Source organism: Neovison vison, chromosome 10 (assembly GCF_020171115.1).
Source record: "Neovison vison isolate M4711 chromosome 10, ASM_NN_V1, whole genome shotgun sequence".
Taxonomy (NCBI): domain Eukaryota; kingdom Metazoa; phylum Chordata; class Mammalia; order Carnivora; family Mustelidae; genus Neogale; species Neogale vison.
In genome coordinates, this window is record NC_058100.1 from 61,296,038 (window position 1) to 61,322,426 (window position 26,389).

A 26,389-nucleotide genomic window follows, 5' to 3' on the forward strand; every position below is an offset into this window, starting at 1 on the left:
CTCTCTCTGTCAAATAAATAATAAATTTTTTTTTTTAAAAAGAGAGAATAAAAAGACAAGACACAAACTGGAAGAAAATATTTGTGGAACACATACCTGATAAAGGACTGTGCGGTGGACTGAATGTCGTGTCCCTACCCCAAATTTATTATGTGGAAATCTTTACCCCAGATGTCAGGATATAAAAGATGGGGCCTTTGGTAATGAGGTCTGTGGCTGGGCCTTCATCAGGGGGATTAGCACCCTTATAAAATGACACAATGAGAAGATGGCATAGGCTGCAGCCCATAAGAAGGCTCTTCCTGGAAACCAGCTACGGGGGCACCCTGACCTCAGACTTCAGCTTCCAGAACTGTGAGAAACAAATTTCTGTTGTGTATCATGCCACCCAATGTGTGATAGTTTGTTGTAAGAGCCTAAATTGACTAAGACTGATATCCAAAATATACAAAGAACTCTTAAAAACTCAATAATGAGAAAACAAACAAATATGGTAAAGATCTAAGCAGACTCCTTACCAGAGAAGATGTACAAATGGCAGATAAAGACATGAAAAAATGTTCAATAGCATCGTATGTTATTAGAGAAATGAAAATTAAGACAGTAGAGATATGGGAGCCTGGGTGGCTCGGTGACTTAAGCCTCTGCCCTTGGCTCAGTTCATGATCTCGGGGTCCTGGGATCGAGCCCCGCATCGGGCTCTCTGCTCAGCAGGGAGCCTGCTTCCTCCTCGCTCTCTCTCTGCCTTTGCCTTGTGATCTCTCTCTGTCAAATAAATAAATTAAATATTTAAAAATTTTAAAAATTTAAACAGTAGAGATACCATTGCGCATCTGCTGGAATGGCTGAAATCCAAACACTGACAACACTAAATGGTGACAATATGGAGCAATAGGAGTTCTCACTTGTTGATGGCAGGAACGTAAAATGGTACAGCCACCTGAAAGACAGTCTGGCAGCTTCTTTAAAAATGAAACAGAGACAACTGGCTCAGTTGGTGGAGCATGTGACTCTGGATCTCAGAGTTGTGAGTTTGATCCCCACACTGGCTGTAGAGTTTACTTAAAGATAAAATCTTTATTAAAGAAACATCCTTACCATAAAGTGCCTAACTTGTAATTGTAGGTGTTTCGATGCTCCTCTCAGTCCTGTTGGCTGCACATCTTTGCGGTTGTGTTGTGCATATTCATTTAGAACTGTCTTTTGGTGGGCTGATATGTCTGTTCTGTCATTACATTAAGTCCTTCTCAGGCCCCTGACAGGTTTCTTTTGAAGTGTATTTTATCTGCTATTAATATAGCCATTTCTGATTTTTTTTTTTTTAAGATTTTATTTATTTATTTGTCAGAGAGAGAGCGAGCATAGGCAAACAGAGAGGCAGGCAGAGGCAGAGGGAGAAGCAGGCTCCCTGCCGAGCAAGGAGCCCGATGTGGGACTCGATCCAGGACCCTGGGATCATGACCTGAGCCGAAGACAGCTGCTTAACCAACTGAGCCACCCAGGCGTCCCTCTGATTTCTTTTGATTGATGTTTCCGTGGTGTATCTTTTCTATCCATTTACTGTCACCCTATTGATGTCATTACATGTGAAGTGAGTTTCTTATAAACGGCAGATAAGGTCCTTTTTATTTATTTATTTTTTAAGATTTTATTTATTTGACAGACAAAGATCACAAGTAGGCAGAGAGAGAGGAGGAAGCAGGCTCCCCGCTGAGCAGAGAGCCTGATGTGGGGCTCGATCCCAGGACCCCGGGATCATGACCTGAGCCGAAGGCAGAGGCTTTAACCCACTGAGCCACCCAGGCACCCCAAGGTCCTTTTTAAAATCCACTCTGCCAATCTCTGCCTTTTAATTGGTGTATTTAGAGCGTTTATATTTAGTATACATTTTTACTCTTCCCATAGTTTTTTTTTTCTGTTGTTCCTAATTTTTTTCTATCATTTCCTTTTTGTTTTAGGAACTTCCTTGAGCTATTCTTTTAGGTATGTTCAGCTTGTAGCAAATTTTCTTGGTTTTCATTTACCTGTGAATGTCTTGATTTCAGTTTCTTTCTTGAAGTCTGTCTATGCTAGATAGGCAGTTCTGGGTTGATTGTTCTCTCTACCAGTACCTGAAAATTGTGCCACGTCCTGCCAGCGCTAGCTCCCCTTTGAATGTTCTAACTGCACAGGGAGGGTGGTGTCACTGTTCTCTGCTTTTGTTTTTAACTTTTTATTTCTGTTTTTTAAACATTTTAGTTATTTATTGGAGACAGAGAGAGGGAGAGAGAATCCAAGTAGGCTCCATGTGAGCCTGATGCGGGGCTCAATGCCATGACCCTGAGATCACAACCTGAGCTAAAACCAAGACTGAGCCCACTCAGGTGCCCCTCAAATACTTTTTTTAGCTCTTTCTCTTTTCCTCCTGGGACTCCTGTGACACACATGTTAGATCTTTTGTTATAGTCCCATAGGTCCCTGAGGCTTTGTTGCTGGTTCTTTCCATCCTGTTTTCTCCGTGTGGTTCATATTTGGTAATTTCTGTTCTTCAGGTTCACTGGTTCTCTGTTGTCTTCATGGTTCCGGTGAGCCTGTCCAGTGAGGTTTTCCTTTTGTTTGCTCAGTTTTGCCATTGAAAATTTTGTTTACTTCTTTACGTCTTCTCTTTCTTTGCTAAGACTTCATTTTTTTTTTTTTTTTTCCATTTGTTTCGAGCCTGTTCATGATTTTCCCATAAGTACTTTTAGGCTGTAGTAAAACCCTTGCCAGGTGACTGACTCCAATACCTGGGTCATGTCTGGTCCACCTTCTGTGTTTCTTTTCTCATGAAAGTTGAGATTTTTTCTGGGTCTTGTTTCAACAAGTAATTTTCAGTTGTGTTCTGGACATTTGAGTGTTTTGAAATGTTGAGTATTAACTTACATTTTCTTCGTTGGAGGCCTTCTCTGACTGTGCAGGGGAAGGGGAAGCCGCCTCTTGGCCATGAGCTGAGACAGAAGCCCAGGCTCCTTGCTCTACCTCCGTTCACACTCACTGGGTGGGGAGATGTGTTGTTCCTGCTGGGCATCCATTAACATCCCCTCAGCCTGGGTAGGGGCACCTCATACTCTTCCCCACAACCTCCAAGAACCCCGGGAAAGCAGAGGTGGAAGTGTCAGCTCTCCACTGGGCCTTCTCTGACACTGCCTAGCATGAAAAGAGAAACCCAAGATGGGGAGGTAGCTGTTAAAATTCAAATGACACTGAAAAGCAAAAGATAAAATTACCCTCTCTGTCCCTGCCCAGAGGCAGCCACTGGTAAAGTTATGAGCTGTTTCTTTTGTATTTTTTTTCCATATTTTCAAATAATATGCTCATATTGCTGTTTCTTCTCAGTTTCATATGCTGCTGTCACTACTTTCTCAGGCACATGAAGATTTGTTATATTTACTGTTGCTCCACATGCGGCTGCCGTCACTGCCACCCCGTCGTCCCCACATGATAATACCGTTTCTGCACAACTTTTGGTCACATCAGCAGTCGGTGTTTACATTACCAGGATAGTGTACCTCTTTCTCTATGTGGACCCAGGGGTTACACTGTGATCAGAGTTCTGTTTTCACATAACCTTCTCATTCTTAGATGTAGAAACTCTAGTTTTCTTTCTCTTGCTTTGTTTTGTTTCTGTTTTTCATCAGATACGCAGACAGTGGTCAATATTATTTGTGTCCATGATTTATTTTGCCTTTGTTTCCAGAGCATTCTCTGCTCTGGCTGCAGTCTGGGCTTTTTGAGTTTGGTATATTTGAGGGTATCTCTGTTCCCTCCTCATTACTGATTGATAGCCTGGCTGAGTACAGGATTTTGAGTTGAAAATTTTTTTTCATGATTTATAGGCCTTGCTTTTTTTTCTCTTAAAAGTTTTGTATCATACTGATCCTTTTTATGTGACATTAAAAAAAAAAATCTTATTTTTAAGTGCTCTCTACACCCAGTGTAGGGCTGAAACCCACAACCTAGAGGTCAAGAGTTGCACATTTTACCATTTCAGCCAGCCAGGCATGCCTCATGTGACATTTTGTTAATTTGTTTCATATGTATGCTTAGCACTTGGGCGAGTCTTAACCCTCTGGATTGGACTTTTATTTTTTTTTTTTTTTAAGATTTTATTTATTTATTTCACAGACAGACATCACAAGTAGGCAGAGAGGCAGGCAGAGAGAGGGGAGGAAGCAGGCTCCCTGCTGAGCAGAGAGCCCGATGCGAGTCTCGATCCCAGGACCCTGGGATCATGACCTGAGCCGAAGGCAGAGGCTTTAACCCACTGAGCCACCCAGGCACCCTGGATTGGACTTTGAAATGTCTTCTTTTCTCCTAGTTTCTATTTCTGTCTTAATTTTTCCCCTACTTTTTGAGCTACTGGTTTTTAGAAAGTAAGTGAAAGATTGCTGCATCACCCTTCCACCTGTGGCTGCCCTGTGGCCTGGCCACAGCTCTCCTGTGTTGTGTGGTCTGCCAGAGTCCACACCCTGCCCTGGAGATACCCTGCTTCCCATGCTGTCCCCACAGAGTAGTACAGCTAGACCACAGACATCCTGACTCACCTCCCGTCTTCCATACTGGCTCCAAGGGACTGTCCGTTCCCACTTCATCCCCCGTCTGGCTGGTTAGAAACGCAGGTGCCTGGCACGCAGATGCGTGAGACCGGAAGAGCCCTGACGGCTTATTACTCATTCTTCCGCTCGGCAGGGATCTGTGTCCTACTGTAGCCACACACAATCCAGAAAGTTTCTGCCCCCAGTGTACAGCTCAGGTGAAGAAACACGTCCTTTATGATGGATAAGTTTCTGGACAAGAATTAGGTCTGAAGTTTCACATTTTGACAGAAAGCTTCTAGTTGAGGGTCTCCGTCTGCTGTAAGCCCTTCGTAACTCTTGGGTGACAGGGGGATGGCTTACATGGAAGAGATTCACTTCACCTCATAGGATATTCAGCCACTTTGAGTTCCAAGTAAACTGCCTTGTCATGGCCTTGGGTCATGGCGGTGCCTTGGGGCCATGGTCAGACCCGTGTGTCTTGCCCTTTGGCACAGTACTTTATATATATATATAATATTTTATTTGACACAGAGAGAGAGAGATCACAGGAGGCAGAGAGGCAGGCAAAGAGAGAGGGGGAAGCAGGCTCCCTGCTGAGCAGAGAGCCCAGTGCGGGACTTGATCCCAGCACCCTGAGATCATGACCTGAACCGAAGGCAGAGGGTTAACCCACTGAGCGACCCAGGTGCCCCAGTACTTCCCTTTTAAAGAAGACTTAGGCCCCAGCCTCACTTCTGCTGCGTCACAGGAACCTGGTACATGAGAGAACCCAGGAAGTATTTGTTTAGTGAATTGTAAGAAGAGGCCTACTTTTCTTTCATGAAGGCTGACCCACCTTGTAATAATTTTCACTCAACACATTATTCATGGTCTCATTAGCCTGAGGATGGATCCAGTTTGTAAGGAAATCCGCTTGATTGAGAGGTGACATAGCGTTAACTTTACCAGATTCAGATAACTTTACAAGATTCAGTGGTATTGAGTGTATTTATAAACTCCTACGGCCATCCCAACCGTCTGATTTTAGAACATTTCTATCACCCTAAAAAGCAATCTGTCATTGGCCATTACTCGCCATCCTTCCCCCACCTCCAGCACTTCTGCCTATGTAGGCTTCCCTGTCCTGGCTCACTTATGTGATGGAGCTGTCAAGTCCACCTGCCTTTACAGACCATAGCTAGCACGAAGCAATACTTCGTCCCTCGTGCTGGATAATGGTCCCTTGTGTGGGTATACAACATTTGATTCATTCGCCAGACAGTGGACATTTAGGTTGTTTCCACTTGGGGGCTTGTGATAATACTGCTGTAGACATCCAGGTACAAATTTTTGTGTGGATATATATTAAAGTTTCTGTGGGGTAGATACCCAGGAGTGGGATTGCTGGGCCACGTGGTGACTGTGTTTACCATTTCAAGAAACAGCCACACTTGTCCGCAGTATTTTACATTCCTGCTAGCAATAGTAACAAAGCAGTGTGTGAGCATTACGATTTCTCCACATCCTCGCCAACACTTCTTATGTCTTTCTTTCTGGGTATAGCCATTCTAGTGGGTATGAGGTAGTATTTCCCTGTAGTGTATCTTCTTTTCAACTGGGTTATGCATTGTCATGGAGTGGTAAGACTTAATTATTTTAGATAGGAGCCTATGCCAGATATGTGACTTGCATATGTTTTCTCCCAGTCTGTGGGTTGTCTTTTCATTTTAAATTTTGGTGAAGTCCAATTTATTTAATTTTTTTAAAGCACATGCACTTTTGTTGTCATGCCATATCTTTAAAAATCACTGCCTAGCACAAGGTCACAGGCAGGCAGAGGGAGAAGCAAACTCCTCACTGAGCAGGGAGCCCAGTGTGGGACTCGATCCCGGGCCCTGTGATCATGACCTGAGCCAAAGACAGATGCTTCACTGACTAAGCCACCCAGGCGCCCCCTACGAATGTTTGCTAATCATAATTGGGATTATTACACCAGGATTACTTTTGAGCTTGCAGATCTGGCTTTAAGATCCACTTGTATTCTTAAGTTAAAACATGTTTTACCACGTGATACTGGCATAACCACAGATTTACACATCACTGAAACATGGTAGGATCTAAAAATATTGCTCTATGTATTGGAATAATTGAGTTCTTAAAAACATAAAGGCCATGCAAGGGCTCCTGGGTGTCTCATTTGGTTACATGTCTGACTCTTGGTTTCAGCTCAGGTCATTATCTTGGGGTCATGAAATTGAGTCTCATGTCCGGCTTTGTGGTCAGTAGTGGGTCTGCTTGTCTCTTTCCTTCTGCTCCTCACCACCCCCCCCCACCATGAGCACGCGTGCTTGCTCTTATCTCTCTCTCTCTCTCTCAAATAAATAAATAAATAAAAATCTTTGAAAAACTCATACACAAAGGCCACGCAGTGGACAAAGAATAATCTTTTCAACAAAATGCTGGAATAATCAGATATCCGTGTGCAAGGGGTGCCTAGGTGGCTTAGTCAGTTAAGCATCTGCCTTCGGCTTAGGACATGATCCCAGGGTCTTGGGATCAAGCCCTGCTTTGGCTGGGGTAGGGGAGGTTGTCCCTGCTCAGCGGGGAGTCTGCTTCTCCCCTCTGCCCCTCACCCACCCCACTTGTGTGCTCTCTGTCTCTCAAGTAAGTAAAAAATTTTTTTTTCTTTAAAGATCTCATTTATTTATTTGACAGACAGATCACAAGTGGCAGAGATCGGTGGTTGGTGGGTGGGTAGCAGGCTCCCTCCTGGGCAGAGAGGCTGATGCGGGGCTTGATTCCAGAACTGGGATCATGACCTGAGCCGAAGGCAGAGGCTTTAACCCACTGAACCACCCAGGTGTCCTGTTAATAAAATCTTTAATAAAGAAAAGATGGGGCGCCTGGGTGGCTTATTCGTTAAGCGTTGGCCTTCAGCTCAGGTCATGATCCCAGCGCCCTGGGATTGAGCTCCACATCGGGCTCCCTACTCTACGGGAAGCCTGCTTCTCCCTCTCCCACTTCCCCTGCTTGTATTCCCTCTCTCACTGTCTCTTTCTCTGTGTCAAATAATAAATAAAATCTTAAAAAAAGAAAAAAAAGAAAGCCATATGCAAGAAAAATCACCTTTAATACATACACCTCTTACCACAAGTAAAAATTAACTCAAAATGGATCAAAGATCAGTGACAACTCACAGCTGTAAAATTCCAAGAAGAAAACAGGAGAGAAATGTTTCCTACCATGGATTAAGTGAAGATTGCTTAGGTGTGACCCCAAAAGCACAATCTTTTAGAGCAAAAAGATAAATTGAACTGCTCTTCACAAGATGCCACTGAGTGAACACAAGGCCAAAACTACACTGACTAGGAAAAAATACTTACAAAGTGTATATGTGGTCAAGGATTTATATTTGGAACGTAGAATGGATTCTCAAAACTCAACAACTGAAGAACATTAAAAATTGGCTGAACACTGCACAGACCCTTCCCTGTCATGGGTATACAGGTAGCAGATAGACCTGAAAATGTGCTCGGCCTCATTAGCCCTCAGGGAGATGCTAGTGAGATCCCACTACAAACCTTAGAATAACTATCTAAAATGAAAACGACTATACCAAGTATTGGCAAGGAGGGGAATGTCAACTGGCACAGCTAGTGTGGAAAACAGTTTGTTGGTGTTTTTAAATTTCAGGCTACCGCTGTGGTGGGATGTAGCCATACTGCTTTGCATCCCCCACTTAGCAAGGGAAACACACCAAGACTGGTACATGAGTGCTCCAGAACTGGAAACCAAACGGTGATCAGCAGAGCAATGGAAGAATAAATCGAGGCATATCTGCACAGGGCAGTACTCCCCAACCATAAAGGAAGAATCAAGTACTAAGGCACGCAAGAACTTAGGGGAACCTGAAAACAGATCTGTTGAGTAAAAGAAAGCAGAGTACATAGAGCGTGCTTACACATCTATAAAATTCTAGAAAATATGAACTAACCTGTAGTGATAGAACCAATGAGTGGCTGCCTGGGGACTGAGGGTGTCAGGGAAGAGCAGCAGGGAAAGGCCACAATGCAGTCCTCGGTAAGTTTTTAAACTGCAGAGGTTTCCTGAGACCTGAGTGTGTGGGGTCCTTCACCCTACAGGGTAAGAGGGCGCTCAGGCCTGTGGGATAGCACTCTATCATCATGCTGCAGGGATTATGCAATGAACTTTCCTTTTCTTCCTTACTTCCAAGTAGTATATCCTAGCATCTCAAGAGAAAGTCCAATATTGTGTTGAACATCAAAAGATCACTGAATTAAGTATTTAGCTTCCCCAAGGGAACTGAAGAACAAAATTAACAGAATCAGAATTTCAGCTAGAAAGAACTCTACCTCTTTTTGGAATAAATTATTGGTTAAGTCTGAGTGTGTTCATTAGAAAACACGAGACCCATTATTTGTAGGTGCACTTGTGCGTGAACAAGGGTCTTATCATAGTGAGCTACGTGAAGCCTCTCTGGAGTGGTTGAGGGCCTCTTCACGGAGGAATCAGGAATGTACCTAATGAACTTCAGTGTCAGGCAGAGTTTGGAGCTTGCTCTCTGCTCCTGCTACCAAGAGTCTAGTGAGGACAAACAGGGCAAGAGTTTCTTCTGGGGGACTCTGGGAAGGCTTCCTGGAGGAAGCATTGTTTGAGAATCCCACAATTTGTCTGAGGAAGAAAGTATTTCGGAGAAAGGAACCACTGAGAGCAAAGAGAAGAAGGCTTGAGGCTTCTAGGTGGTTTAGGGAATGGAGAGAGAGAGAGGTCTGGTCAGTGGGGTGTGGGAGTTGGGGAGACTGAGGAGAGAGGGAACTAGGATGGGAGGATCGGGTTCTTTAGGGCCTTCCTCCTGTGGTGAGAGATACGGGCTTGGTTCTGCCACAGCAAGTGGTCGGCAGGTGTTTTAGAAGATAACCCTAGGGGCATTGCAGTGGGTCCCAGAGAGGGGAAGTTCAGAGATGAGGCCAGTCAGAGGTTGTGACATTTGGCCCCTGAGGATAGGGTAATGGGAGGTCCCCCCCCCGCCGGAATCCCAGGCTCCCCAGGCTCCCGTGGCGAGTCCTCATCTGAGCCAGAGAACCCTGGTGGCTCACGGGTTTGGGCAGAAACATGGACTGGACTTTTTTGAAGGATATACTTTCATGAGGAGGAATTTTAATTTTAATAAAGTCTAATTTATCAATTTTTTCTTTTTAAAAAGTCGTCTTCCCACATCTCATGTTAATTATATTTTTGTAAAGATTATATTTAATTTATTGAAGACTTCACCCTCCCATCTTCTCTAGACATCATTGACCCTGCGATCCTGCGCCCTGGACGCCTGGACAAAACACTGTTTGTGGGTTTGCCACCTCCCGCAGACCGTCTGGCCATCCTAAAAACCATTACAAAAGTGAGTAAAGGAAATGGCATGGTTTTATGTGTTTCTGTCCTTTTAGATACACACAGGTATCTGTAGCTTTAAATATTTGTTCAGCCTGTGTCTCCCAAAGAAAAGGTGAATGGTTTAGATAATTGAAGAGACTGTCCATTCATTTTATTTGCTTAAAATAAAAGGGATATTTAGAGTTAAATGCTTGACTGATGTATTTGAGATTTTATTCTAATCATACTTTTTTGTTCTTTTGAATCTTTGATTGTTACTTTAGAGAAATTGCCCTTACAGGAATTTTAAATGGAATAGAAACTTTTGTAGCTGAGAAGTGAATAGATACAGGCCTGTTATAAATATCCACGGAAACTGAGTCTCAATCACAGTGTTGAATCTGTCCTCCATGTTTGTATAGGCCAACTTTTTTTTTTAAGATTTTATTTATTTGAGAGAGAGAATGTGAGTGCTTTGGGGGAGGGCTAGAGGGAGAGAATCTCAGGCCAATTGCACTGAGCGCAGAGCCTGATATAGGGCTGAGACCCATAACCCTGAGATCATGACCTGAGCTGAAACCAAGAATCGGGCGCTCAATCAGCTGCACCACCCAGGTTCCCTCTCCTTTATTTTAAGTAAACTACACCTGACATGAGCCTTGAACTCCTGACCCCAAGATGAAGGGTCAACACTCTATCAGCTGAGCCAGCCAGTCTGGTGCACGCCAGCTTTATGATACCTGTATAGTATTCATGTTGCTATTGTTATAAAAATAATAAACAACATGGACAAAATACAAAGAAGAAAGCAAATCACCCTAAATTGTATGGCTACAAAAATAATGTGCATTGACATTTTTTTAATCTTTTTTTTACGATTTTATTTATTTGACAAAGCGAAAGACAGCAAGAGAGGGAATACAAGGGGGGAATGAGAGAGGGGGAAGCAGACTTCTCACTGAGCAGGGAGTCCAATGTGGGGCTGGATCCCAGGACCCGGGGTTATGACCTGAGCCGAAGGCTGATGCTTAACAACTGAGACACCCAGGTGCCCCAACTTTCTTTAATTTAAAAAAAGGCAAAGCTAAAACAATTATCAGACCTCCAGTAAATGTTTTTCTCCATAAATGATATTATTTCCTAAAATAGCACCCTAAGTGTTAAAAATGTAAAAAGATCAGGAAAACCAGTAAGCAGCAGAACCATTCTTTTTTTTCCCCAACTCTCATTTTTGTTTTAAGATTTTTTGTTTGTTTGAGAGAGAGTAGGGGTGAGGGAGCAGATGGAGAGGGAGAGTCTTAAACAGACTTCATGCTGAGCAGGACTCAGTCTCACGACCCTGAGATCACAAGCTGAGCTGAAACCAAGAGTGGGACAAAATGGTTCATGCCTTTATTTGGTTGCCACTAGTAAACGTTAAACCTTACACATGTGTAGGATATTCCATTTAAAATTCCTCTTTCTGTAATGGCAGAGGAAGATTCCAGGCTTTCATTACCTAAAACTGCATAAAGCAGTGAGTGTCTGCTGCTACCTTCCAAAGGAGGGGGTACGAGGGGACAGGAGGGGTGCAAGGGGGACCAGCCTTCTGGGTGGAGGCCCCAGTGAGAGATGTCTGGAAGACTGCTTGGAGGAAGTGAAGCCAGAAGCTGTGAAGGGAGGTGTGCCAGACGCAAAGCCATGTCCGGCACGGCAAAAAGAACACGTGTGAGAACTGGGTCTGGTGTGAACAAATAGGATGCTGGATGACTGTAGAATTGAGGGGCAAAGACAGAGCAGGAGAAACTCTCTGTTTGGGCCATTGAGTGGGTGAGAGTCTGGGAAGGAGGAGGTTCTGGTAGCTTGGTCAGTCTCCTGGCGAGAGTCAGCTCGAGCCTGGGAGGTCAGGAGAGCCCTCTAGCCGCCACCAGCATGGCTTCCTGTCAGAGACGTGAAGACACATGGCTTTGGTCCAGGGATTTTGACTCAGGGCAATCTGACTCCCAACAGCCCACCTCCCGGGCAGCATCTGGGGACACTGGTTTGGGGCCCAGGTGGGGGTGATGGTATGCCAAGCAGCCCCACAGCACGAGGTACCCGACCCAGGACGTCCGCAGAGCCACAGCCACATAGCTCTGCTGTCACATGCGTCCTTGGGCCTCTGTGGCCAGCGGGTTCTGTGACAAGTGCACGCAGCATTTTGTCCCTGTCCTGGGCTCCTTCCCGGAGCTGTCTCTCAGGCATTGTTTGCTCTGGTTAAAGTGTGTGTGTACAAACACAGACAGACAAGCATGTGCACGTGCTCCTAATTTGTTTCCATGAGCTCCCGGTAGTTTTGGTGGCTGGAAAATCCTTCCCCTCTTGCCCCTGGGCGAGCACTAAATACAGGCACAGAGCGGAGGAGGCCTGCCTGACGGGAGCTGTGGGTGCTCAGGGCCGCACACATTTGGACCCACAGTGATGACCGATGGCTGTTTCCCTCGTGTTCTCCTCTGTGGGCTGCTCAGCACCATGGGACAGCCTGACACGTCCTTTAGCTATAATCCCAGTGCCATTTGCCGCAGTTATTAGCCCTCAGACTTGGGTAAAAGCACCCCACCTCAGAGGCAAAGTTATTGAGAAAAGAAGGTAATAGAATGCTGTGTGTGGGAAGTATGTGCTCCTGATGGTGTGGGCTTGCTGAGGACAGGAAACCCTCCTCTCCTCTGAGGAGCACGTCTCCTAGACCAGAGGGTGACACGCATGCTTACAAAGCAACACAGGCCCATTCATTCCTGTGGCATGGAGGCAGTAGAGGGGCTGAACCGCCCAGGGGTTCCAGCTATGTGAAGAAGAAAGTCCACTGACATATGGGCACTGGGCGACCCAGGGGTGGCGTTACAGGGCTTCGTCCGTGTGGTCAGGTTTGGTGCATCCACCAGCCCCACGCGTCGTTGGACCAGCTGCACGGGGAGAGCTGTGGGCATTTGGGTTTAGTGGTTTGTGGTCTCAGGTTTGGGGAGGGTGCAGGGGCCTTTGTTCCAGGTCACTTTAAGGTGGCCATACTGCTGTGATTGGGTGTCTTCAGTCTCACCTGGAAGGAAGGCTGGGCCACGGGGACAGAGATTGCTGAAGAAGCAGCTGTCACTCACGTGTGTCAGCGGGACAGGGGTCTGGTTGCTTGGACGCTGCACTGTCGGTGCGCAGACATCATGATGCAGGTCACTGTGTTTGTTGATGTCCATGTTCTGTGACGTCGTGTGTGTTCAGCAGGGGAACACCACCAGCTGGCTGTGAGTGTGGACGTTCTCAGGTGGCGGTGAACCCCTCAACAGTCTCAGGCCCCATCCTGTGTCGATCCCAGCCTTGTATTTCCAGACGTTCTCTTGCGAGCATATAGTGGGGGGTGGTTAAAGAACCATTTAACTGGCGTAAATATGGAGATTTAGGACGAAGAGTGTAGAATTAGAGACAGCCGTCCTTTGGGCAACTTATACACACAAGCTGGGAATATGGAATGAAAAGACAGAGAAAGACATTTTAATAGGAAAATCTGTGACTTTAAAAGCAGCTTTCTGTAGCACTGTGGTTTGGGCTGTTTGTGGTCATTTCTCAGCATCTGTCAGTGATAAAGGCAAAAGAGGGCTTTCGGTGGTATCCTCTTTGACCCTAGTGGGTATTTTTGCTTCAGTTAAGCGTGTGCTGTGTGCTTCCACGGGAGCCTTGGAGCCTCACACACAGAACCACAGAGGGAAAGTTCTCAGTCAGTGCCTGGGCACCTGCCTGCAGGGCAGAGGGCTGATCATCCTGCGGCACCCACCCTCCCGCCTCCACCCTCCTCTCCCCTTCCTCTCTTCTCCCCACTCTCCTCCCCAGTGTCCCCTCCTCCTCGGATGTTCTGTTCACGGTCTTTGTTGATAGCTAGAGCCAGAGCTGGCAGAGGGACAGGATGCAGAACCTCCGATTGCCAGAAGAGAACACAGTCAGACCGCCTGCCTGGACTGAGGAAAAGTGGCATTTTCAGTGTTTACCCTTTTGTTGCTCAAGTTTGCTAGACTTTTACTCCAGTTCCCCAGATTGTTATATATACAGTTTCCTCTTCTCTTACTGATATGTGAAATTGTAGGGGGAGAGGACAGTAAAATTCTCTCATCTTGATCCTAGAAGTCTGAAAAGACTCATAGGTGAAAGCAACTTCTCAGTATCTTTTAGTCTGTTTCTTTCTTTCTTTTTTAAGATTTTATTTATTTATTTGTCAGAGAGAGAGAGCACAGGCAGAGGGAGAGGCAGGCTCCCTGCCGAGCAAGGAGCCCGATGGGAAATTCGATCCCAGGACCCTGGGATCATGACCTGAGCCCAAGGCAGAAGCTCAACCAACTGAGCCACCCAGGCTTCCCTTGGAGTCTCTTTCTTTCTCTCTTTCTTTTTTTAAGATTTTATTTATTTATTTGACAGACCGATCACAAGTAGGCAGTGGGTCGGGGGGGAAGCAGGCTCCCTGCTAAACAGAAAGCCCGATGCGGGGCTTAATCCCAGGACCCTGGAATCATGACCTGAGCCAAAGGCAGAGGCTTTATTTTTTTTTTTTTAAAGATTTTATTTATTTATTTGACAGAGAGAGATTACAAGTAGCCAGAGAGGCAGGCAGAGAGAGAGAGAGGAGGAAGCAGGCTCCCTGCAGAGCAGAGAGCCCGATGCGGGACTCGATCCCACGACCCTGAGAGATCATGACCTGAGCCGAAGGCAGCGGCTTAACCCACTGAGCCACCCAGGTGCCCTTGGAGTCTGTTTCTTAAGAGAAATTTAGCAATAACAAATTACTTACTTGGTATGTTTGGTAATAATGTGATAAAAAGATGTTTATCACCAAAAGCCCCTTGGACAAAGGGAATTTTTTTAAACTTCTATTTCTTCCTTAATAAATGTAATTAAAACAAAATGTCTGCCAAGTGCTTTGAGATAATACATAGTCTTTAAAATAGCAGTAAATCCCACTAAAAGACTCAAATTCCCCATTTGTTTTTTGTTTTTTGTTTTTTTACAGTGTGTCCCAGAAGACTAAAATATATCTTAAACTCTCATCTAGAAACATTAAATTTTCATGAACTAAGAATATCAGGTATAATAGGCAATGTCTGTGAACCTCGTAACAGTGTTCCAGGCATTTGAAATGTTTAGCTGTTGTTTCCAGTTTAGTGATGAGCAGGATACAGAGGGGTACACTTCCATGGGTAAGTCCAGAGATTGGCAAGAAACTCCAAACTAACAATTACCATGTTATCGTGGTAAGATGATACTAATTTCCCTTCCTTTATTTCTTTACGATCAACTATGTAAATAGATAACATTCTGATTCCAGAGTTTATTCTATGACAAAGGACAGGTTTCTGTGATTAAATATAGATGTCATCATTGAAATAAAAGTTATAGGGGCGCCTGTGTGGCTCATTCAGTTGCGCATCCAACTCTTGTCGCAGTTCAGGTTGTGATCTCAGTTGAGCTCCGCATCACGCTCTGTGTTCAGCAGGAGTCTGCTTGGGATTCTCTCCCTCTTCCTTTCCCTCTGTGTGTGCTTGCTCTCTCTCTCTCTCAAATAAATAGATCTTTTAAAAAACAAAAAAAGCGGGGGGCACCTGGGTGGCTCAGTCAGCGGGTTAGGCATCTATCTTCGGCTCAGGTCACTATCCCGGAATGCTGGGATCGAGTCCCACATCAGGCTCCCTGCTCAGTGGGGAGTGTGCTTCTCCCTCTTCTTTTGCCTACCCCCGACTCATGCAGGCATGCACTCGCTCTCTCTAATAAATAAATAATAGTCTTGAAAGTAAGTAAAAAAAGAAAGAAAAGTAAGAGTATAAGACAAAATACTTTTGAACCCGTGTTCTGTAACATCTGTGCTTATTCAGAATTCTAGGAATAATTGTAAAGGGGTCCTAACTTCTTTTTCTTACTTGTGATAAAATATGTTTAACTTAAATTTACCATTTTAACCATCTTTTTAATTGAAGTATAATTAACATAATGTAATATTAGATCCCAGTGCACACTATAGTGATTCAACACTTCCATGTGACAGCCGGTGCTCATCAGGACAGGTGCGCTCTTCAATTCCCATCTGTTACATCACCCACTCCCCTACCCACCCACCCCCTCTGGTGACCATCAGTGTGTTCTCCACAGTGAAGAGTTTGTTTCTTGGTTTGCCTCTCTCTCTCTCTTTCCTTTTTTCCACTTTTTTCATTTGTTTTCTTTCTTAAATTCCATATACGAGTGAAATCATATGGTATTTGTCTTTCTCTGATGGATTTATTTCATTTACCATTATACTCTGTAGCTCCACCCATGTTATACTCTGTAACACCCACCCATGTTATTTCAAATGGCAAGATTTCATTCTTTTTTATGGCTGAGTAGTATTTCATTATACCACATCTTTATCCCTTCCTCACTCAGTGGACAGCAGGGCGGCTGCCATTATCTTGGCTATTATAGATAATGCTGCTATAAACATCTGGGTGCACGTGTCTCTTTGAATTAGTGTTTTTCTATTCTTAGGTAAATACCCAGTAGTGCAGTTGCTGGATTGTAGGGTAGTTTTATTTGTAATTTTTTGAGAACCTTCCCTACTGTTTTCCAGAGCAGCTGCACCAGTTTACGTTCCCACCAACAGTGCTCAAGGTTTCCCTTTCTCCATGACCTCCCCAACACCTGTTGTGTCGTGTGTTGTTGATTTTAGCCACTTTGACAGGTGTGAGGTGGGATCTCACTGCGGTTTTTTTTTTTTTAAAGATTTTATTTATTTATTTGACAGAGAGAGAGATCACAAGTAGGCGGAGAGTCAGGCAGAGAGAGAGAGAGAGAAGCAGGCTCCCGCCAAGCAAAGAGCCCAATGCGGGGCTCGATCCCAGGACACTGAGATCATGACCTGAGCCGAAGGCAGTGGCTTAATCCACTGAGCCACCCAGGCACCCCCTCACTGCGGTTTTGATCTGCACTAACCTGGTGATCAGTGACGATGAACATCTTTTCATGTGTTTTTGGCCATCTCTTTTGTCTTCTTTGGAGAAGTGTCTGTTCATGTCTTCTGCCCATTTTAATAGGATTATTAGGGGTTTTTTGGTGTTAAGTTGTATAAAGTTCTTTATGTATTTATGTATTTTGACATATCAGATACATCATTTGCAGTTACCTCCCATTCGGTAGGTTATCTTGTCATTTTGTTGATGGTTCCTTTGCTGTACAGACGATTTTATTTTCATGTAGTAATGTAATTTCCCTTGACTTTCCCTTGCCAGAGGAGACAGATCTAGAAATGTTTCTACAGCCAGTGTCAGAGACATTACTGGCTACATTTTAACCATTGTGAAGTGTATGGTTCTTTGCCATTAGTACTTTTACAGTGTTCTTCTTGAACAGTACAGTTGAACCGAGTAATTCAAATTGGCATAATTCTTCAGTTCATGAATCAGCAGCATACCATCCAGCAGGTAGAAAGGAGCTCCGAAGAGTTGAAGGAAAAGAAATATTTTTTTAAGGCAGAAAGGAGGTGGGACAAGGAAGTGTATTAGGAAGGAATATGTCATTTCACACCAAGTTACCTCCCTAAGGGGTCAGAAGGGTCTGTTGCAGAGTGTGGGAGGATTGTCTCACTAGTTTGGACCTGCTGGTCAGAGGATTCCCTCACTGACAGAGACCCGCAGCTGATATCCTTCTTGCGTCAGAAGGTTCCCTTGCTGGTGAGGACCCGGGGCTGAAGGTCCCCTACCTGCAGTCAGGGTCTCCTCACTGGTGGAGACCTGGGGCTGAAGGATCCCTCCCTTTGTCGGGTTTCCTCGTTGGTGTAGACCAGGAGTTCCAGACCCAGGGACTGAAGGTGTTGTGACCTTCTGGGAGAGGCTACACCTGCAGTTGGGTTGGGTGTTCAGTCTCGGTTTGCTGACTGGGACTTGGCACAACTGATTCTGTTCGTGGCCTTGTCTCCTTTTTAACAATTCTCCCACTTTTGGTCCTATCTTCAGCCTACCTGAGGATGTGATAAAAAAGTACGGCCCTGGCGCCCCTCCCCGCTTGGTCTTCGAAGGTCTCAGTGTTTGCTGATGCTCTATGGTAAGGACAGGTCATGAATTCAGGCTCACTGCTGCTTAGTGGGTCATTGCCTTAGTCCCATTTCTGACTCTGTTCCTGGGGAGCTTGTGGGCTGGGTTCTTAGTGGCCGTGAACATGCATCTGAAGCTTTTGAGGGCATACAGCATGCTAGGGAGCCAGCTCTGGTTATTATAAGCAGAACAGTTCCCAGTGCACTTTAGGTGCACTTTGGAGCCATGGTTCCAAGACCCACACCAATCAAAATCTAGTTAGAGAAAGACCCTGTTGAAGGAATTACTTTTTGTAAGTCAAGTGGCCTGTTCGGTGACTTTATGTTGCTGAGTTTCAGCTTCCCCGGAAGTGTGGGGCACGTGGTCTTGGCCACAGTGTGGACACCTCCTCTTTTTATAAAATCAAGTGTGATGCTACTGTCAAAGTCAACTTTGGCCAGAGTCTATGGGTTTTTGTTGAATAGCTCTGCTGTAGGAGCAGATTTGGTAATATTTTCAAGAGTTAAGGAGAGGTTCCTGATCTTAGCTGCATTTACTTTTATTCCTACCCATTTCAGGGAACCTGGGACCTGCCAGAGGGAGCTAAGTTTGAATAATGAAGGCTTTCTGCTACAGCCACAGAGTCCAGTGAAATTTAAGGGTCTATAGACCACATGGACTGTTTTATTCAGGTTATGCCTGCTGTGTTTATCCCTTGGAATTAGTATTTTTGTATTCTGTAGGTAACTACACCACTACAATTGCTGGATCATAGGGCTGTTAATCAGAGACAGGAGAATGCACCCAGGGCTCAGAGAATCAGGCACAGTAGAGAGGGGCTGAATTTGTTCAAGAGAAACTGAGGCAGGAGTATCATGGCAGGTCCAACAATCAATTGGAAGTTGGATTACCCGCCCCTCCCCCACTATCTTTTTGGCCAATGCCAGGGCAGAGGGAAAAGAAGAAAGGGTTTTGTGGTTAGTTGAAGTGTGAAGGTTTCCTCTGGGGACTTAGGAGGAAGCAGTCCACCTCGATGTGGCCTGCTTCTCTGCCCATCACTTTGACTTGAGGTCTCCAGCTGCGGCAGACCAGATGTCAGGTGACCTTCAGCTGTGTGCTGCTTATGCAGAGTCAAAATCCTGAACTCTGAAGGCCTCCTGCCTCAGGAGGGCTACCTGCCTGGGAGGGCCACCTGGCATGGGGCTGTCCACGGGGACTGGAAGGCAATCTTTGTTCGTAGTGATTCTCATCCATAGTGGTGGGGAAACCAGAAATGTTACCGTGGAGAGTCATGGGCAGATGATTGAGGAAACAGTTCAGGACCCGGTCTAGTCACAGGTCTAGTCACAAAGCCTCAGCGGCAGTTAACAAGGCTAGAACGGAATATGGACAAAGGTACGAATGAGCGTCTCTTTACAGTTACCTTCATTTTTTAATTTTAGGGGGATCAGGCTGGGAGAAAAGTAAATGTTTCACCTTTGTTTATAAAGGCTTTTCCAAACTGCTGTTAAGTCATCTATGGTTCCTCAGATGAGGAAAAATAAAATATTAAAGAACCAGCAGAGCTTCTGGCAAGAGTTGTAAAAACTGTAATCCTTAGTTTATTCAGCCCCGTGTTATTAATTCTTGTTCTGTATGAATCCAGGTTTTTGCCTTCAGTTCCAGAAATTCTTGCACAATTAATTTTTACACTTGATCTTAGCCAAAAGGCCGAGAAGCAATTGCGCCATTCATTTTTATGAAGTTACTGGAAACCTATATTTGCCCGAGGGTTTTCCATGAAACTCCTTGAAGGTGACCCACTTTGGCAGGAACATTATCGCAAAAGCATCCAACTAACACAATAACTCTGTAAATGACAGACAACTTAAAAAAACCTCCATTGTTAAAGATCAATTAGAGTCCATTATGATGGGATTGACAGGAGATTTGGTTGATTCTGTAACAGAATTTTCAAATGACAACTGGGAAGACGAATGTTAATGGGCTAAATGCCCCAATCAAAAGACACAGGGTATCAGAATGGATAAAAAAACAAAACCCATCTATATGTTGCCTACAAGACACTCATTTTAAGCCCGAAGACACCTCCAGATTTAAAGTGAGAGGGTGGAAAAGAATTTACCATGCTAATGGACATCAGAAGAAAGCAGGAGTGGCAATCCTTATATCAGATCAATTAGATTTTAAGCCAAAGACTATAATAAGAGATGAGGAAGGACACTATATCATACTCAAAGGGTCTGTCCAACAAGAAGATCTAACAATTTTAAATATCTATGCCCCCAACGTGGGAGCAGCCAATTATATAAACCAATTAATAACAAAATCAAAGAAACACATCAACAATAATACAATAATAGTAGGGGACTTTAACACTCCCCTCACTGAAATGGACAGATCATCCAAGCAAAAGATCAACGAGGAAATAAAGGCCTTAAATGACACACTGGACCAGATGGACATCACAGATATATTCAAAACATTTCATCCCAAAGCAACAGAATACACATTCTTCTCTAGTGCACATGGAACATTCTCCAGAATAGATCACATCCTCGGTCCTAAATCAGGACTCAACTGGTATCAAAAGATTGGGATCATTCCCTGCATATTTTCAGACCACAATGCTCTGAAGCTAGAACTCAACCACAAGAGAAAAAAAAAAAAAAAAAAAAGAACTCAACCACAAGAGGAAGTTTGGAAAGAACCCAAATACATGGAGACTAAACAGCATCCTTCTAAAGAATGAATGGGTCAACCAGGAAATTAAAGAGGAATTGAATCTGAGGGGTTTGAAGTGGCGGGGGGGTGGGAGGTTGGGGTACCAGGTGGTGGGTATTATAGAGGGCACAGCTTGCATGGAGCACTGGGTGTGGTGAAAAAATAATAAATACTGTTTTTCTGAAAATAAATAAATTGGAAAAAAAAAAAGAGGAATTGAAAAAAATCATGGAAACAAATGATAATGAAAATATAACGGTTCAAAATCTGTGGGATACAACAAAGGCAGTCCTGAGAGGAAAAATATATAGCGGTACAAGCCTTTCTCAAGAAACAAGAAAGGTCTCAGGTACACAACCTAACCCTATATCTAAAGAAGCTGGAGAAAGAACAAGAAAGAAACCCTAAGCCCAGCAGGAGAAGAGAAATCATAAAGATCAGAGCAGAAATCCATGAAATAGAAACCAAAAAAAAACAGTAGAACAAATCAACGAAACTAGGAGCTGGTTCTTTGAAAGAATTAATAAAATTGATAAACCCCTGGCCAGACTTATCAAAAAGAAAAGAGAAAGGACCCAAATAAATAAAATCATGAATGAAAGAGGAGAGATCACAACTAACACCAAAGAAATACAAACTATTATAAGAACATACTATGAGCAACTCTACGCCAACAAATTTGATAATCTGGAAGAAATGGATGCATTCCTAGAAACATATAAACTACCACAACTGAACCAGGAAGAAATAGAAAGCCTGAACAGACCCATAACCAGTAAGGAGATTGAAACAGTCATTAAAAATCTGCAAACAAACAAAAGCCCAGGGCCAGACGGCTTCCCGGGGGAATTCTACCAAACATTTAAAGAAGAACTAATTCCTATTCTCCTGAAACTGTTCCAAAAAATAGAAATGGAAGGAAAACTTCCAAACTCATTTTATGAGGCCAGCATCACCTTGATCCCAAAACCAGACAAGGATCCCATCAAAAAAGAGAGCTATAGACCAATATCCTTGATGAACACAGATGCGAAAATTCTCACCAAAATACTAGCCAATAGGATTCAACAGTACATTAAAAGGATTATTCACCACAACCAAGTGGGATTTATTCCAGGGCTGCAAGTTTGGTTCAACATCCGCAAATCAGTCAATGTGATACAACACATCAATAAAAGAAAGAACAAGAACCATATGATACTCTCAATAGATGCTGAAAAAGCATTTGACAAAGTACAGGATCCCTTCCTGATCAAAACTCTTCAAAGTGTAGGGATAGAGGGCACATACCTCAATATCATCAAAGCCATTTATGAAAACCCCCCCGCAAATATCATTCTCAATGGAGAAAAACTGAAAGCTTTTCCACTAAGGTCAGGAACACAGCAGGAATGTCCATTATCACCACTGCTATTCAACATAGTACTAGAAGTCCTAGCCTCAGCAATCAGACAACAAAAGGAAATTAAAGGCATCCAAATCGGCAAAGAAGAAGTCAAACTATCACTCTTCGCAGATGATATGATACTATATGTGGAAAACCCAAGACTCCACTCCAAAACTGCTAGAACTTGTACAGGAATTCAGTAAAGTGTCAGGATATAAAATCAATGCACAGAAATCAGTTGCATTTCTCTACACCAACAACAGGACAGAAGAAAGAGAAATTAAGGAGTCAATCCCATTTACAATTGCACCCCAAACCATAAGATACCTTGGAATAAACCTAACCAAAGAGGCTAAGAATCTATACTCAGAAAACTATAAAGTACTCATGAAAGAAATTGAGGAAGACACAAAGAAATGGAAAATGTTCCATGCTCCTGGATTGGAAGAATAAATATTGTGAAAATGTCTATGCTACCTAAAGCAATCTACACATTTAATGCAATTCCTATCAAAGTACCATCCATCTTTTTCAAAGAAATGGAACAAATAATTCTAAAATTTATATGGAACTAGAAAAGACCTCGAATAGCCAAAGGGATATTGAAAAAGAAAGCCAAAATTGGTGGCATCACAATTCTGGACTTCAAGCTCTATTACAAAGCTGTCATCATCAAGACAGCATGGTACTGGCACAAAAACAGACACATAGATCAATGGAACAGAATAGAGAGCCCAGAAATAGACCCTCAACTCTATGGTCAACTAATCTTCGACAAAGCAGGAAAGAATGTCCAATGGAAAAAAGACAGCCTCTTCAATAAATGGTGTTGGGAAAATTGGACAGCCACATGCAGAAAAATGAAATTGGACCATTTCCTTACACCACACACAAAAATAGACTCAAAATGGATGAAGGACCTCAATGTGAGAAAGGAATCCATAAAAATCCTTGAGGAGAACACAGGCAGCAACCTCTTCGACCTCAGCCACAGCAACATCTTCCTAGGAGCATCGCCAAAGGCAAGGGAAGCAAGGGCAAAAATGAACTATTGGGATTTTATCAAGATCAAAAGCTTTTGCACAGCAAAGGAAACAGTTAACAAAACCAAAAGACAACTGACAGAATGGGAGAAGATATTTGCAAACAACATATCAGATAAAGGACTAGTGTCCAAAATCTATAAAGAAGTTAGCAAACTCAACACCCAAAGAACAAACAATCCAATCAAGAAATGGGCAGAGGACATGAACAGACATTTCTGCAAAGAAGACATCCAGATGGCCAACAGACACATGAAAAAGTGCTCCGTATCACTCGGCATCAGGGAAATACAAATCAAAACCACAATGAGATATCACCTCACACCAGTCAGAATGGCTAAAATTAACAAGTCAGGAAATGACAGATGCTGGCAAGGATGCGGAGAAAGGGGAACCCTCCTACACTGTTGGTGGGAATGCAAACTGGTGCAACCACTCTGGAAAACAGCATGGAGGTTCCTCAAAATGTTGAAAATAGAACTGCCAAATGACCCAGCAATTGCACTACTGGGTATTTACCCTAAAGATACAAACGTAGTGATCCGAAGTGGCACGTGCACCCGAATGTTTATAGCAGCAATGTCCACAATAGCCAAACTATGGAAAGAATCTAGATGTCCATCAACAGATGAATGGATCAAGAAGATGTGGTATATATACACAATGGAATACTATGCAGCCATCAAAAGAAACGAAATCTTGCCATTTGCGACAACATGGATGGAACTAGAGTGTATCATGCTTAGCGAAATAAGTCAATCAGAGAAAGACAACTATCATATGATCTCCCTGATATGAGGAAGTGGTGATGCAACATGGGGGCTTAAGTGGGTAGAAGAATAAATGAAACAAGATGGGATTGGGAGGGAGACAAACCATAAGTGACTCTTAATCTCACAAAACAAACTGGGGCTTGCTGGGGGGAGGGGGTTTGGGAGAAAGGGGGTAGGGTTATGGACATTGGGGAGGGTATGTGCTTTGGTGAGTGCTGTGAAGTGTGTAAACCTGGCGATTCACAGACCTGTACCCCTGGGGATAAAAATATATGTTTGTAAAAAATAAAAAATTAAAAAAAAAAGAAGTAAGCAATTGTGGACTGTCCGTTCTGTGCCTTGGCAAATTTACAAATACTGTTCATATTTTCTAGGAATGTATGTTTTCTCGCAGTAAACTTTTGGGTGACACAAAACATGTTTTCTAACAGATCCAAATATCTTTTGCTACTCTGGAAAGGAAACCAAATGTAGATGAACCTGGTGTAAATAATGTTTCAGTATTTCGTTTGCGGATGATCTAGACAGTGAATTTCACTGAACTCATCATTTAACTTAATTAATAAAACTTTAAGGTTTTGCGTAACCAGAAGATCTTTGGGAACTATTTGCTAAAAATTTCACCTAGAGATTCTTCGCATTTACATCTATTTAAATCATTTGTTCTTAACAGTTGTGCTTTGATTCCTTAGGAAAATTTCACTGACTTTGGACACAAAGTCATTTCAAGTTAGTTTTGGGGGCAACCAATTTTGTAATAGGTAACAGGAACTTACTTGATTAGTAAGCCTGAGTGGAAAAGAAGTTTCATTATATTTAGTGTTAATAACTCCAAAGACGTGGCTGTTTTAATTAAACCAACAAACCGGAAGTAGCTTTTAGTCACCAAAGATTATCCTAGATCATGTGAACTGGAGGGGGTAAAAGCTCCAAATATTTGGGTTAATTTTTATATTTTTTAAGGGTTTTGGGAATCCTTCCCCAAACCCTACAGAAGGCCTTTCCTTCCGTCTGGTGACATTGGCTTAGTTTAGCTCAGAGGGGAGGGCTGAAAAAAACATTCCTATCAGGCTCTGAGTATCAGCTTCCAGTGTGACCAAGTACTGAAACAATCTTTTTAAATATTTTGTCAGTTTGTAGTTTGTTTGTAGCTGGGACAAACAGTAAATATTTCTGGCAATATTGAACCACCCCTTGGACTTAAGTGATGTCACCAGAGAGGGTGCAAAAGTTCTATCTCTTTCTGCTGGATGATTCAGACAGAGGTCTGGGAGGGCAGACTCTCGTGGGAGTGTTTGCCTCTGGTGGCTGTTCTGTTTCCCAGGATCCCGTCTGCAGGCTCCATACAGCTTCAGGCAGAGGTGTGGCTCTGTTATCCCCCAGACTTTGATAAGGTTTTCCATTAATTTTAATTCTGATTTCCTGGCTGTTTCTGGAGTGAGGTCACAGCCCACTGGGCCATCTCTGGGAGCCTTGCCAGCTCTGGGACTGCCGGGTGGGAGCCTTCTCTCTTGGCGGGGTGGGGAGAGGGGATGACAGGGTGTGTGTGCAGGCACTACTTTGGCAGGTCTTGTTGGCTTTTGTTCCATAGTCTTTCAAAGTCACGTCTGTGGCCTCTTATCCTGTTTTCTACTTCTTATCAACCCATTAATCTTAGCACAGAACTCAAGTGTAGAAGCCTTCCAGGATCCTCCCAGAGCTTAGGAAATTTTTTAGCTGTGACCTTGAATTTGACTTTTGACCAAGGATTGAAAGCTGCCCCAGGAGGACGGCTGTGGCTATGGCTGTGCGTGGCCTTGTTTGAAAAGAAGCCCATTTGATAGTGACCTCTGAGTGAAAAGGGGTTGACGCTGAGGGTGCTGGAAGGAGGAGTGCTGGAAGGAGGAGTGCCGAGCAGAATAGTGACATCGTACAGTCTTTTGTATTAGTTGCCTCTCCTTTTCAGTTTCCATTAACCTTTGGCACAGGTCTTTGAGGATAGCTATTTTGGAATTTTGAAGCATTTTGGAGGCTTCTGCACACCAGTTAAAATCGGAGTCCCATTCTCTTTATTTGGTTTGGGAACCTTTGTTTTTAAGGACACTTTTTTTTTTTTTTTTAAGGGATTTTAGTTATGTATTTGTTAGAGAGCGCAAGCAGGTGGAGCAGCAGGCAGAGAGAGAGGGAGAAGCAGGCTCCCTGCTGAGCAGGGAGGCCAAAGCGGGGCACCATCATGGGACCCTGAGATCATGACCTGAGCTGAGGGCAGATGCTTAACCAACTGAGCCGCCTGCACCCCAAGAATAATTAAGATTTTAATGATCCAAAGATTCCTCAGCCCTTATTTCTATTAGCTGGAAAGTAATGTTGGTACATTTGGAGGTGTCCGATGTAGACCACACCCCACACTGTCAACAAAAGGCAGCTGATTACTTTCTTTCACATGACAGTATATAAAAGCTTACTTATTTTTCTTTTTTTTTTTTTAAGATTTTATTTATTTATTTGATAGACAGAGGTCACACGTGGG

The 26,389-nt window shown here is 43.6% G+C and overlaps 1 protein-coding gene across 3 annotated transcripts in view; it reads left to right on the top strand.

The window, feature by feature from the left end:
• The window catches only part of NVL (nuclear VCP like), a 103,649-nt gene that overhangs the window by 57,528 nt on the left and 19,732 nt on the right, over nt 1-26,389 (top strand). For all 3 annotated transcript variants that reach the window (XM_044267429.1, XM_044267431.1, XM_044267430.1), the window contains one exon: nt 9,845-9,951. In XM_044267429.1, the coding sequence (XP_044123364.1) occupies nt 9,845-9,951 (107 nt within the window). The remainder of the gene's footprint in view (nt 1-9,844; nt 9,952-26,389) is intronic.